This window comes from Octopus bimaculoides, chromosome 9, assembly GCF_001194135.2.
Source record: "Octopus bimaculoides isolate UCB-OBI-ISO-001 chromosome 9, ASM119413v2, whole genome shotgun sequence".
NCBI lineage: Eukaryota > Metazoa > Mollusca > Cephalopoda > Octopoda > Octopodidae > Octopus > Octopus bimaculoides.
Window position 1 is genome coordinate 30,296,204 of NC_068989.1, and position 15,341 is coordinate 30,311,544.

Sequence of the window (15,341 nt, forward strand, 5' to 3'; positions counted from 1 at the left end):
GATTTCATGTGTCACCCGCACATGAGCCAGTCCAGGGGCACCGGCAACGATCTCGCTCGAAAAACCTCATGTGTCACCCGCACAAGAGCCAGTCCAGGGGCATTGGCAACGATCTCGCACGAAAGATATCATGTGTCACCCGCACATGAGCCAGTCCAGGGACACTGGCAATGATCCCACTCAAAAGATATCATGTGTCGCCTGCACATGAGCCAGTTCGGGGGCACTGGCAAATGATCCCGCTCGAATGAGCCTCAAAGAAAATTTGTGTATGAAAAAATTAATAGCACAAACATAAATTTACAATTGGATACAGGCAGCAATATCTCAATAATTAACATAGATACATGGAAAAATATCGGGAGACCTAAATTAAATGAAACATTGAAAATTTCCCATGGTTTTTCAGGAAAAAAATTACATTTTAACGGCAAATTAATAAGTAACATTATATTTCACAGAAAAAAACCCTTAAAACTTAAGTTTTTGTGTTAAATTATTCCACAAATTCAGTACTGACTGGATCGAATTATTTAACATGTGGGATCTCCCCCATAAATCTTTTCTGTAAAAATATAAATGGTTTTTCCCCCAGTGCAAATAAGTGGTCAGATGAATTGAAAATATTTTAAAATATTTTCCTTGAAGTACTGTCTGATAAACTAGGTCTGTGTACCAGAACAAAAGCTTGGTTTCAAATAAAAGAAAACACCATACCAATATTTAAACGAAAATGAACTGTATCATTTGCAGCGTTAGAACAGATAAACTTAGAGAGACTAGAAAAAATTGAAGTTGTCCAAGTGGAATATAGTCAATGGGCAATACCAACTGTCCATATTAAGAAAAAGAATAATAAAACCAGAGTGTGTGCTGATTTTTCAATTCGTTTAAATGAATGTCTTAAAACCTGCCACTATCTGCTACCTACTCTTGAAGATATTTTTGTGGCAAGATATTTTCTAAATTGGATCTCTCTGATATGTACCTATAAATTAGAGTAGATGATGAATGCTCTAAATACCTAACAATTAACACACATAAAGGACTGTATAAATACAAAAGGTTACCATTTGACTTAAAAGCCACACCAACAATTTTTCAACAGATTATGGATGCAATGTTAGCAGACTGTGAATTCGCAGTTCCATATCTGGATGACATACTCATTAAACGCAAATCCAAGGATCAACATGTAGAGCACATAAAATATGTATTTAAAAAATTAGGGATTACAACTTTACTTTGAGTGATGAAAAGTATGAATTTTTCTTATCAAGAATAAGATATTTAGAACAAATTGTTGATAGAAATGGATGTCAAACAGACCTGTTGAGGGCAGACACAATTAAAAGTATGCTCCCTTCAACAAATATAGCGACCTTACAACCGTGTTTAGGACTGGCAAATTATTACCAAAATTATACTCCAAATATTCATAAGGCAAGGGTTCCACTGAATAATCTGATGAAAAAGATATGAAGTGGAAATGGTGGGAAAATTGCCAAAAGGCATTTGACGAAATAAAATATCTGGAGTGGAGATTGTTGTAGTTTCAAATGCTTCTGAATACAACATAGGAACAGTAATGCTACATAAATATAAAGATAATAACATGAAAGTAGTGGTTCATGCCTCGTGTTCTCTGATATCAGCAGAGGAAAAATTATAGTCAAATTGAAAAAGAAGCTCTAGTAATTATTTTTACCATAAAAAATTTCACAGATTTTTACACAGGAGAAGTTTTCATCTACAGACTTGTCATCGTTCATTATAATTGATGTTTGGGTCGAAAAAGGGAATTTCTACCCATACCACTAATAGGTTGCAATGCTGGCATATGACATTATTAAACTATGATTTCAAGATGGAGTATATACAATCCAAGTATATAGGTCATGCAGATTGTTTATCAAGGCTGATTTCGAAAAATGTGGAACCATTTGAAGACACCATGATTGCTGCTTTGTGAGCAGAAAATGAAATAAAAATGTTTTGTGTAACGTCATTCATGAACTGCCAGTTACTTTACAAGACACAAAATTAAAATTGGAAAATAATAAATTCCTTATAAAAATGAAAGAAATACTGAAGGCTAAAAGAGATAGGAATATATGCAACACAAATGTGAATCATTTCTCACTGTGTGGCAATGTATGCTCAAAGATGTATGCTTAATGTATGCTCAAAGAGTTGTGCCAGCCACACTACAAAAGCAATTATTACAGAAATTTCATATTGGTCACCCAGGGATTTCAAGAATGAAATCATAAATGAAAAGTTATGTATATTGGCCAACAATGGACGGTGACATTGAAGAATCAGTGAAAGCATGCAGAGGGTGTGCCTCAGCTGCAAAAGCCCCTACCACGAAATGGCAACAGTGCCCAAAAACAGATGTACCATGGGCCAGGCTGCATGTTGATTATGCAGGCCCACTTAAGGGTTCATATTACCTTGTTGTGGTGGACAATTTTTCAAAGTGGCTGGAAGTGCATAAATGTAAAAAGTCAGCATCTGCAGTTACAATAAGTGTTTTTTTATTTACATGAATTGTTCACCAGGTATGGTATACTGGATACCATTGTGTCTGATAATGGAACTCAATTTACCTCAGACGAGTTCAAAAAATTTTGCAAAATGTTTGTCATCAAGCATGTCACTACTCTGCCCTATCATCCTAGGTCAAATGGACAAGTGAAGCATTTTAGTTTCAAGAGGGCATTGAAAAAGGCAAACAATGAAGTTATGGACGATTTTGCACTTCAACAATTTCTAAGAGTGTACCGAGTAAAACCTAATCTGAACACATCGTTGGAAATGTCACCTGCAGAATTGATGTTTGCTAGAAAGGTCAGATCTGTCTTTCATAAAATGATATTGAGTGAAAATATAAAAAAGTTGTTACCTAACTTCAAAAGTTAGGTAACAAAGTTTTTTTTTATAGATATGGTAAAGAAAGCTGAGAGGACAGTATAATTATTAAACAAATTGAAAGAATGATATTCCTGGTAAAAGGGGAAAAAAATGTCAAATATAAAAGACATATTATTAACCAACTTAAAAAAGAGATTCATGGAAAAAATAGCCTCAAGAAATGGAATCCCCATGGAACTATTGTATGACACATTTGAGGTACCAACACTCAAACAATTTGAAATTACATGTTCTAGCACCAGAAAATGGAAAAGAATAGAAACACTGGAATTGAGATATTAAACTCTGAGTGGAGTTCAATTCTCAAAAGGGGAGAAGATAGGGGAGACTGATTCTAAAAAGGGGAGATATTGTGGAAGAATTCTGACTACCCACCAAGCGACTGAAGGTGGACTGTCTCACTGTTATAAAGTAAAGAACTGTGAGTGATTGGCAGTTCAGGTTGGTAGGCAGTTCACTTTGAGCCATGATTGAGAGCATTGAGTCTTGTGTAATATTAATAGTAGTGCATCGTGTAAATACTTTCTCCCCCCCCCCCTGCTTCATTATATTATGTATCCAATACAAGGATATAAAAATATATACACTAGGTTCTTCAGTTGATAGGACTCTTGATCGAGACAGATTTCTGCATTTTTGGAGGCAACTTAAACTAAGCTTTTTGTTTTTCCATTTGGTGCATAGATGTAAAGACTTTTCTTAGCCTGCTACTGATGATGTTTTGTGGGTTTTTTTTGACTCTGTCACCTTAATTAAATTCCTTATACACATGCTCTCTCTCTCTCTCTCTTTCTCTCTCTCTCTCTCTCTCTCTCTCTCTCTCACACACACACACAGAGCATGAGCAAGATACATATATAATGAGTGAGGGGGAGTATGGCAAATATATATAGACAGGGAGAAGTTTACAATGAGGAAAGTGTAAATTAAAGAGATAGACAAAGAGAGAGAGAGAGAAAGTGAGTGAGTGAGTGAGAGGGAGAGAGAGAGAGAGAGAGAGAGAGAGAGAGAGAGAGAGAGAGAGAGAGAGAGAGAGAGAGAGAGAGAGAGAGAGAGAGAGATAGAGAGAGAGAGAGAGAGAAATTTTTTCTGTTGCTGTGACTGATTTAAAAATTTTAAAAGTGAAAATTTTTTAATTTGGTATATTGATGTACTTTTTCACACTGGAAGAGAGAAGGGAGGACATATTCATATTGACAATATCTATTGAATTAGACCTAATGATAATGAGTTAGATCATTTTATGAGTAATGTAGCATATAAAAGAGTGAAGAATTTTCAATGAAAAATGAAAAAAATAGGCATATGCATTACCTCAAATCTTCGAGTTGATAATATATATTCGTTCGTGGATCAACAATATAAATCTTGTTTCTTGGGGATTCCATAAACTCCATTGTGAGTTTGTCAGCAAATGACCGTACAAAGAGAGCCCGGACAGTATCCAATGTTGTGATTTCATTTGGTAAGGAGGCTTTTTTAGTTTCATCTTTATAGACCAAAAAAACTAACCCTGAAAATCAAGAAAAAATGAAAGAAAAATAAATAAGTGAATTCAAATGAACTGTACAAAAATCTTACCATTACTTGATAAAACCTTACCATTTCATTATAAACTTTCTCCATACTGGTCAGTTTTTTGCTTGGGTTTGCCATTTATTATGACTAATTCCTTTCTACTTCATGTTCCTTTTTGTAGTATCTCTGAATCTTCCTTGGTTTATTTTCCCCTTGCATAGTTGGGAGAAAAGGATTTGTCTGGAGAGTCTGTTGTTGTCCATCCTGTGTATGTGGCCCAACCAACGTAAATTTCTATCAATGAGAACGATGATGAGAAATTCTATCATAGGATCTCTTCATTTCTGATCTTGTCAAAGAAAGTAATATTCATAAATTGTTGCAGCTATCTCATCATATATGTATGTAACTTCTCTACTTGAGCGTTTCGACTCCATACAGCAGGGAAGAAAACACTATAGCCTGGTATACTTTACATTTGACACATATAGCAACATGTCTATTTTTCCACAGTCTCTCTTGTAGCCTGCTAAATGAAGCACCAGCTCTGTGCGATTTTCTGGTCCACTCATGCATCGTCTGAGATTGTGCTGCCTAGGTATTTAAATGTTTTGCACAGGGTCAGCTTTTCATGTCCAAAAGTGATGTTTTCTTCTGTAAGACAGGAATTTAGGTTATCTACAGGTTGGATAAGGCATTTGGTTTTTCTGATGTTAATCTTTAACCTGAACTGTTCTACAGCTGTTATCTATCAGTTTCTGCATATCTTCAGTGCTGTGGGCAACTAATGCACTATCACCAGTGAACAATATATCTTACAGTAGGACCCTCGTAGTGTCTTGGCTTTATACTGTGCAGCATTGAACAGATCAGCATCATGCTGCATCTGGATGTAAATTCCCCCTCCACCTGCCTCAAAGGCAACTTCCAACATTGTTGTAAGACAGAGGGAGAATAGCACTGGAGCAAATATGCACACTTGTTTAACTCCATTTGTCACCACAAACTTGCTTTGTCACCACAAATTGCATGAAGGAATGTCTGCATTCTTTCATGCAAGGACCTGACTAAATTGATGAACCTTTAAGGATTCCATGTTTCTTAAGAACCACCCAAAGTGGAGTGGTGAAAGCCTTTGTGAAGTCTATAAACACTGCATACATAGGCATGTTCTGCTCAATGTATTTTTCCTGAATTTGGTAAAGACAGATGATCATGTTCACAGTGCTTCTACCTCAACAGAAGCCACACTGGGTCTCAGGTAAAACATTTAGACAAATATACTCATTTAGTTTGTTTGATAGAATACAAGCCAAGATTTTCCCAGCTAATGAAAGTTCACTCTACAACCTTTTTTGAAGATAGGAATGATGCCTGCATCTTTCCTGTCTTGTGGAACCATTTCCTTCTCCCAGATCTGAAGCACAGTGTTATACAGATTTTCAGTTTGCTTTACACCTCCATGCTTCCAGATTTCAGTAGATATTCCACATCTGCCAGGTACTTTACCTTCTTTCATTTGTTTGATTGCATCAATGAATTCCTTGTAAGTAGGTTTTTCATCTAAAGATTAAATGGTTGGCTATTGTGTAACCTTCTCAAGAGTAGTGTAGTCCACAATGTTTGAGATATTAAGCAGACTGTCAAAGTGATTGGCAAATCTATCAAGGATCTCTGATTTTTCCTGGGGTATTGTTTTGCTGTCAAGCACCATGAGTTTTGTTGTGCCTCTCTGCTGTAGCCTGTATATCTCTCAAAGTTTCAAGTAAAATGCTTTCTTATTATTTTTATATGCATAATGCTGTAGTTCTTCAGCTTTGGCCTCTCACCAATCTGATTTCAGTTTCCTAGTATATTGTTGCAGCTTCCTTCTTGCTTCCACCAGTTTTCCTCTGTTAGATTTTGTGTTACAATTTAGCTGCCTTGCCTTTGTGGTGTTCCTTTCCTTTAGCAGGGTCTTTAGTTGGATGTCATTCTCAAACCAGTCTTGATGTTTTTACATCATCTTGCCAAGGACATGAGCTGTCTCATATGTAGTTACTTTCAAGATGTTCCATTTTTTTTAAAGTCCTTTGTTTTCTTTATACTCCCATTCTTCCAAAGCCTTATCCTGCAATTTCCGTTTCACTTTGAGGTCTCTGAGTTTTGTGATGTTTAGCTTATTTTTTGGTCAGCCCTTTGTCATCCTACTTTGCTTCCTGATGGAAAAAGTGACTTCTGATCTTAACATGTGGGGGTCAGTAGAGCAGTCTGCACCTCTCATGGCTCTTGTATCCAAGACATCATTCTAATCTCTTCTACAGATAATTATGTAGTCTAGGAAGTGCCAATGCTTAGAGCAAGAGTGCATCTAAGTGGTCTTGTGATGGTCTTTGTGCTTGAAGACAGTGTTTGTAATTACTAGGTTGAACTCAGAGCAGAGAGCTAGAAGAAGCTCATCATTTGAATTGCACTTTCCTACTCCATGTTTGCTCATCAGATAAAGCCATCTATGAGACTATGATAATAATAGCAACAACAATAGTATACATACAGGCATGGCTCTGTGGTAAGAAGCTTGCTTCCCAACCATATGGTTTTATGTTCAGTCCCACTGTATGGCACCTAGGACAAGTGTCTTCTACTATAACCTTAGTTTTCTGCTAATTTTTTTCTTTCTCCTCTTTCTCTTTCTATAAATTGCCTTTGACGTTAAATCTATAAATAGTTTTTTTTTTAAGGTGGTTGTTTACTCCTTATGCAGAGTTTGACGACCTCCTGTATCTAAACCTTAGCACCATCATGGCATCTGACGTGATTTTTTAAACCAGACTATGTTCTGAAAAGACACTCACATAGATTGTAAATCCGATTTGGACTACTAAGAGCTGCAGATAAGTTCTGATCTTTATGGATCTTAAAATGTCTTTTGAGGCCTCTGTTAGATTTGTAAACCTTCTGGTATACACGGCATTCAAAGGTGAGCACAGATATATGTGTATATATAAGAATATTTATAGACTTAGTTATATTAATGTGGGTTCTTGTCATTCCACCATAGTGTTTAAAAATTTAGTTAAAAACATTAGCAAAAGAATTTCTAGCCTCTCCTCCGATAGGGACATTTTTGATAGTGTTTCCCCAGTATATAATAAGGTTCTAAAAGATAGCAGATTTAGCAAAGAAATAATCTATACACCTGCCACCAGTCCAATAATAAAGAAAAGGAAACATAGGAATAGGAAAACTATCTGGTTCATACTCACCCGAAGTGACCTTTAATATAGGCAAGTATTTCTTAGCACTGATAGATATTTTCCAGTCAACCATAGTTACAGAAAGCTCTTCAATAGACATAACTTAAAAATCAGTTTCAGCTCAGCTACTAATTTTTAAAATATAATCGCACACAACACACAAAAACCACAATATGAAACCAGCTGTTCATGCAAGGATAAAAATTTGTGCCTGTTAAATGGAGCTTGCATGTCCGAGACCATCATTTATGAAGCCACTGTGGACTCTATATTCACTAAGGACATGGTTTCGATGAAGAAATACATGGGCCTTACAGAGGGTAATTTCAAGGCCAGGTTCAATAATCATACCTTGAGCTTCAGGCACTGGAATAAAAGGAAAGCGACCAAATTATCCAGTCATATATGGTCCTTAAACGATAAAGGTGTCACTTACAACATCCATTGGAAGATCTTAGCCAAGTGTAAGCCCTACACCAACAGCAGTGGAAAGTGCGGTCTTTGTGATATGGAAAGCTGGCTCATCTGGAAAAGCAGCTTAGACCCTGCCACATGACTAAATTCAAGAACTGAACTTTTCGGATCATGCCCACATGTGGTTAAATATTTGTTACGTTTTTGGTCCCCCCGAGATTACAGATGGGACTTGCTTTCTACATTGTGTCCACATACAAGCTTTTTATCTCTCTATACTTTTTACTTATATTTCTTATATATTTTTAATATATTTTTTACATATTTATAGAGATATTGGTTTATAGTTTTGCTCATATTTTTTTTACATATAATTTTTCTGTATTCTATCTTCCACCCTGCATTTTTTCTGTGCATATATACACATGCATATAAAATTTCTTGTGCGTACATGTGGATGTGTGCGGGTATGTGTATATATATAGACGTGTGTGTGTGTGTGTGTGTGTGTGTGTGTGTGCATGCAAGTATGTGCATATATAGATGTGTTTTACTCTTATTGCTTATTTTTTACACTTTTTTTTTACACATTTTTCTGTATTTTGCCTTTAGCCCTGTTTTTCTTGTGCATGTGCATATATAGACGTGTGTATGAACCTTTTTTGTGCACGTGTGTGTGTGTGTGTGTGTGTGTGTGCAAGCATGTATGCGGGTATGTATATATTTTTTGGCAAATGTGTGGGTGAGCATGTGTGTGTTTCAAGTGAGGGTGGATGAGTATATACATATAGGCACATGTACGTGAGTGTGCGGGCGTGCATGTGTATGTATGGATATGTGCGCTTACGCAATTACTATGAACATTTTTACTCCCTTACCTTTACTCCCTCCCCTTACTTAGTGGTCTATAGCTCTTTTGTCTTAATAATGGTCAACCACTAAGTAATTTCCCTTTGTTTTAACGGTCATTTTCATAGCATTTTTTCGATGGCCTGATAACTGAAGAGATGCCGGCGTGAGTTTCCGCCCTGACATCCAAAACTTGGAGTTTTATCATGGCTACCGAATAATTGTCACATATTATATTTGCAGATAAATTCCTCTATTTGAATAATATCGAGGTTTCTTTTGTTGTCTTGCCATTTCTATCAATATATATATATATATATATATATATATACATATACACACACACACATACATGCATTGCTCATATCTTCTGTAGTATGTTTCGAAGGTAACTCCTTTGTCAGGTTCTTATTTGAACTCTGTTATGGAGTTCACTACATAGTCTGTCAAGAACATCTTTTTTTACTTTCCTGATGTCTTCAGTAATTTCAACATTCGTTGCTGTAATATTATTTGTTGTTGTTGCTTCTATTGTTGCTCTTGCAGTTGGTGGTGCTGTTGTTGCTTCAGCTGTGGTGCAGCTGCTACTGTTGTTGCTGTTTTTGCAACTCCAGCAAACCGGCCAACAAATTTTCCATAATTTTAGGAATTTTTTCATAAAATTTGTACAACAAACACTTGTGAGTTGTTTAAATCCTTGTCATCACCGTTATAATCCTTTCAATGTTGGATTGTTATAACGTCTGCTTTGGTATACAATATACTTAAGAAAACCAGTAAAGACATGACTATCTCTGACCACTTACTATGTACTCCCATACTTCATGTACTTCTCTTTACTTATAGTAACTAGGTTATTCCATGTCATGTGGGAGGGGGTGTACCATTATTACTAATTCCCTACAACAATTTCTTTCAGTCGCTCTGACTATACATGAGAGCAGATTCTTACTTCAGTTTGTTCTGTTATGTCCCCTAGGTTTATTATTTTCTGACATTCCTCAGATATCTCTTGTAGTGTTAGCTTCTGATTCTGCTCTAATTTAGTCAGAATTTGGTTATGAATTTCTGCATCTTCCTTTACCTTTCACAAAAATTAATCATTTAAACATATCTGGTGTTAGTTCATTAATTTGAAATCTCTTACACTCCCTATTAATGACTCCAGTATATATAATAAAATCTTTGTCCTCTTTTTTGCAATATTCATGCATTGCCAATGCATATAAACAAAAAGCATTTTCCACTGAAAATCTTTGATAGAATATTCATAGTTTCTTCAAAATAGACTCCATTTGGTCTCTTTGGTAATATGTAATTGCAATATTTCTCATGCTCAGCTGGTGCTAACTTTCTCAACAAAAATCAAGTTTTTTTTCTCTTGCCAGTCGCAGCATTCTTCTGTAAAAAAAATTCTTTATATCTTCTAAAGTACCCTCCTCTGGGTTATATGTGAACTCTCCGATGGAGTTTGTGACTGTGTCAAGAGTGAATGAACTAGATATATTCTCTGTTTCTTTCTGTTTTAGTTGTACTAACAGTTGCTGTTGCTTCTGAAATTCCAACAACTGTTGTTGTTGTTGCTGCTGCTGTTGTTTCTGCAATTTCAACAACTGTTGTTGTAATTGAATTATCGAAGCTAGTAAACTTTCCATGTTCAAACAACATGTTCAAACAGCATGAGCTTCAAATAATCTCATTGCCAAAAATGTTATGATGAGTGTGTATGTTGGGTATAAAATAGTATTACCCAAATAAATATTTGGATGTGGTTATCTAAAATATCCTATCACAGAATTATTATGTTTAGACAGAATGCACTCTGTACTACTCGAATGGGGATACAATATTAAACCAACACATGTCGCATTAACACAGTAACCAATATGGTCAACCAACTCTGTCAACTGTACCCGACAGTTCACACAGTTCTTTATTTATTGAAATCTGTTAGTCTACTTTTGGCCACGTGGGTGTGTACAGGATTCTCCCATAACATAAAATGGCAGATCTAACAATCTCCTAGGATGTGAGCATTAGCAATGCATTGCATGGGAAAGACAGAAGATACAGTAAGATGGCTCAACTGCAAAAGATAATGGATAGGTGGCAACATGCTTTTCTGTGGAGATAGATGTCAGGGAATTTACTGGAACTAATTGTTCACTTACTGCTCAGAAGCATAGGACAAGGAACAAAGTAAAGAAAACACCTTGCAAGAAATTTTCAAAAGCCGCAGAGAAAGGAAGCCACAATGTCTGGCTCATGAGAAATGTTAAATGGTACTTGTAATACCGTGAGAAAGTTTTGTTCATTAAGATCCTTAGCCTTCCTCAGTAAGAGATGCCAGAGACAGACAATTCTGGTCAGACATTGACTGTTCAAAGATAAATCTATGACTTTAGAACCTGCCCAGGGTTATCTCTCTTTGGTATCTCCTACTGAGGAAGACTAAAGAGTCAGAAACACATCTAGGACTCTGATAGGGGAGACACTGAGCAGGTGTGGTGTTTTTTACATCTTCCACTATAAGCGAGACTATTTTCTCTGCTGTAACTGCAGTGAATTTGCTTTTAGAATTTAAAATATGTTACAAACATATTTTATGGGTGCTGGGATCATGGAAGCCCTTTGGTACTACTGCTCTATCTCCTAAAGATGAAGCTCCACATCAGCAATACATAGGCCCTCTCTATTCTCCTCTATGGAGTAGAAATGTGGACCCTCACGAAGACCCTGGCAAAGATGATCAGCAACTTTGATAGTAGAGCCCTGAGAACCATCAAGAACATCAGATAATACCATCATGTTTCCAATAAAGAACTGCATGGGTGCATGCATTAGACCATAGTCTCCCAACTCATAGATATCCCTCACATGTACTCCATCCTCTGCCAGATCATCCTATCAGAGCCTTACTCTCATTCAATGCAGCAGCTGCAGGCTGGAAGAGGCTCCATGGTAGGCCCCTCACCAGATGGCTGGACATGATTAAGGAAGATCTCCAGAGACTCAGTATCATCTTGGAAGATGCAGAGGGGCTAGCATGGGACTGCCAGCAATGGGGAGAACTGGTGAACCTGGTCGGCTCTAGGACCACTAGCTTGGGATAATCCCAGCCCATCAAACAAGAGCATGAAACAAGCAAGTAAGCACACACACACACACATATATATATCAAAATAAGCAACAAGGATATCCAGAGGTAATGCAGTATGATCATTTCATGCAACTCCATTTAATTGTTAATTGAACAATGCAACCATTACATCAATTTAAATGCAGAGCAATCCTCAGCTGCACAAAGACATAGAATTTAATTAAATTAAAACAGATGGACACATTCTATTTTCTTTCCTGCCTTTAACCCTCTAACGCGGAGTATAGGCCACTTATAATTGAATTCCATGTCGCATAATTTTTCGCTTCTGTACTTATACTCTGCCATGAATGTCCCCCTTTCTCTAGTTCCTTTTGTGTTGATCTACACCATGAGTTCTTAGGCCTACCCTTCTTTCTATATCCATCCAGATTCCACTGTAAAGCACTTTTCGCTACATTTGGTGTGTCTTTTCTAATTGTGCTACCAATCCACTTCCACTTTTTCTTAAATATTTGCTCCCTAATCGAAACTTGATTTGTTCTTTGCCATAGCTCCATATTGCTTGTGTTCAGGCCATCTGATTTTAAGTATACTACGCAAGCACCTGTTGATGAATGATTGTATTTGCTTATTTGACTTAATTGTTGTTCGCCATGTCTCAGCCCCATACAATAACACCGCTTTTACATTAGTGTTAAAAATTCTTATTTTGTTCTTTATTGAAATTACACTTGCGCTCCATACTTTTTTTAACAGGTGGAAAGCCGTCCTTGCCTTACTTATTCTCGTCTTAATATCTACGTTGGTGCCACCTGAGAACCTTATCTTACTACCTAAATACATAAACTCGGCTACATCTTCTAGTCCACCGGTTTCTAGTTTAATACGTTCACTGTTTTCTTCATTAACATGCATAATTTTTGATTTGTCGTGGTTGACTTTCAATTCTAGTTTGACAGCTATTGCTTCTAATTTTGACGTTTTATTTTGCATTTGGTTATATGTTTGTGAAAGTAGTGCTATATTATCTGCAAAATTTAGAACATCTCATAAGCGGATTTTCCTAACAATCGTTAGCAAAAATTGAATTTTATGATACTCTGCAGAGCATAATTGAAAAACGGACTGAGAAAGAGTTGATAATGGTTATGGGTGATTTCAACGCAAAAGTCGGAAACATTAATTTAGGATATGGACACATTAGTATAATTTTACTTAAAATCTCCAAGAAGTTGAGGAGATAGACAAAGACCATGCTGCCTTCACTTCAGCTTAGAAGCTACTCTAAGCTGAAGTGAAGGCAGCATGTTCTTCGTTTATCTCCTCAACTTCTTGGAGATTGTAAGTAAAATTATACTAATGTGTCCATTTTTTAAAATTTAATTAAATTCTATGCCTTTGTGCAGCTGAGGATTGCTCTACATTCAAATTGATATAATGGTTGCATTGTTCAATTAAATAGAGTTGCGTGAAACGATCGTACTGCATTACCTCTGGATATCCTTGTTGCTTATTTTGATTTTAATCACCTTATTTTGAAATTGTATGGATAATACTGTACTAAATTCTGGTGCCTCAACTTATGTACCATATTCATCTGAATCTAAATTTTTGCTGAACTCATCTACCATACCCGATATATATACATATATATATATATATATATAAGTACAAAAAAAAAAAAAAACAGATTTTAAATTTCAGAGGGCAATGAAAGTTAATTTTTCTTCATAAGAAGAGAATTTAATTTCATACACATGAAAATGTCCATTTTATATGTTATTAGTTGAAAAATATCCTCATTTCTCCCAGTTTAAATAATGTTATTACTTGTTCTATTCTTTGAAATGTTTATTAAATAAAAGCATTTTTCTTTATTGTAAAAGTCTATGAAAGGCAAATTAAAATATTGAGTAAAAAAAGTAAAGTATGTCAACATGTCATACATCAAATTATACTCATACAAGCCTCTAATTAGCATCAGATGTAATTAACAAAATTACAAGAACTATCAAGAATATGGATGTTGTACTCAGTAGCATAGATGGACTACAAGGAAATAATAGAAAAAAATGTTACTGATAATAAAACATACTAAATGCTGTTCTTTCCTTATGATAGAAATAAGCAGAAAGAAAATTAAACAGACAAATAAGCAAACACTGAAAAAGTATTAATTTTGTATTTTAGCTGCTCAAGTTCTTATCTGCCATTCTATTATTTTCATTTAAGTTTTTAATGTCAGGAGAGTTTACAAGACCTTCACAAAAATAATAATGGGTGATTAATTATTCTAAAACAAAAATGTAACAACCCAGTTGAGATCAAAGTATCTTAAAAGTAAAAGTGATGTCATGTTAAAATAAAGGTCATGTATTCAAGCATGCAGTTGTGCATGTTTTTCTATTTGCTTTACTCAACATGACTGAAAATAGACACTATTCCAATTTCATAATTTCAAGATTGAAGTGAAAACATCTGTTCCAACAATATCTGGAGTTCATGAATGAGATCAAAATTTCTACTTTACCTAATGGCCGCTCAAATGTACTTGATGAGGAGCGAATGATAGGAAGGCTTGATCTTAAATATTGACCTCTTTGAATGTTTCCAGGAGATGATGTCTCTATATCAGACATGGTACCATTGTCATCATACTCTACAGACTGGTTTAAGTTTGAGTTATAAGTCACTATAGTGGCACGCCGTCTTTGATCTCTTTGATGTGGAGCCTAAAAGATTCCAAAGAAAATAGAAAAAATTCAGTTCATAAATCCATGTACTCTTGAAAAACAAAAAAAAAAAAAAGGAAAAGAAAAAAATTAATGGGCAGTTGATTCAATTTATGCAATTTTTCCCCTCTTCCTTATTGAAGAAGCCTATACATGACCACTCAATTGCTAGAAATAGTAACAAATTTGTTGTTTTAACTTATATCACTATTGATTTTTAATATTGATATTCAATATTAATTAAAATGCATTAACCTTTTTAATATTGATATTCAATATTAATTAAAATGCACTTTAGTTTCAAGAATAGTATATCCAAGACTATATTATCCACTGTATCCTTTTTTACAATAATAGGGTGTTATTTAAGGGAGATGCTGACAAATTTTTCTGCTTTTAAAAAGAAAAAAGGATTTTATCCTTTATATCTATACTATTCAGTATCTATGCGTTGAATAAAATTTATCTTTCTACTTGTTCTAATAAATAATATATATGTATATATGGATATATATATATATATACATATTAATATTTCTAAGTCTCTCTAAA

At 35.3% G+C, this 15,341-nt stretch overlaps 1 protein-coding gene across 12 annotated transcripts in view; it reads right to left on the reverse strand.

Annotated features, from left to right (window-relative positions):
* Window positions 1-15,341, reverse strand: part of LOC106875847 (coiled-coil domain-containing protein AGAP005037) — an 877,187-nt gene that overhangs the window by 317,337 nt on the left and 544,509 nt on the right. For all 12 annotated transcript variants that reach the window (XM_052970540.1, XM_052970539.1, XM_052970538.1 and 9 more), the window contains 2 exons: window positions 14,588-14,789; window positions 4,252-4,450 (listed from right to left, as the gene is read on the reverse strand). In XM_052970540.1, the coding sequence (XP_052826500.1) occupies window positions 4,252-4,450; window positions 14,588-14,789 (401 nt within the window). The remainder of the gene's footprint in view (window positions 1-4,251; window positions 4,451-14,587; window positions 14,790-15,341) is intronic.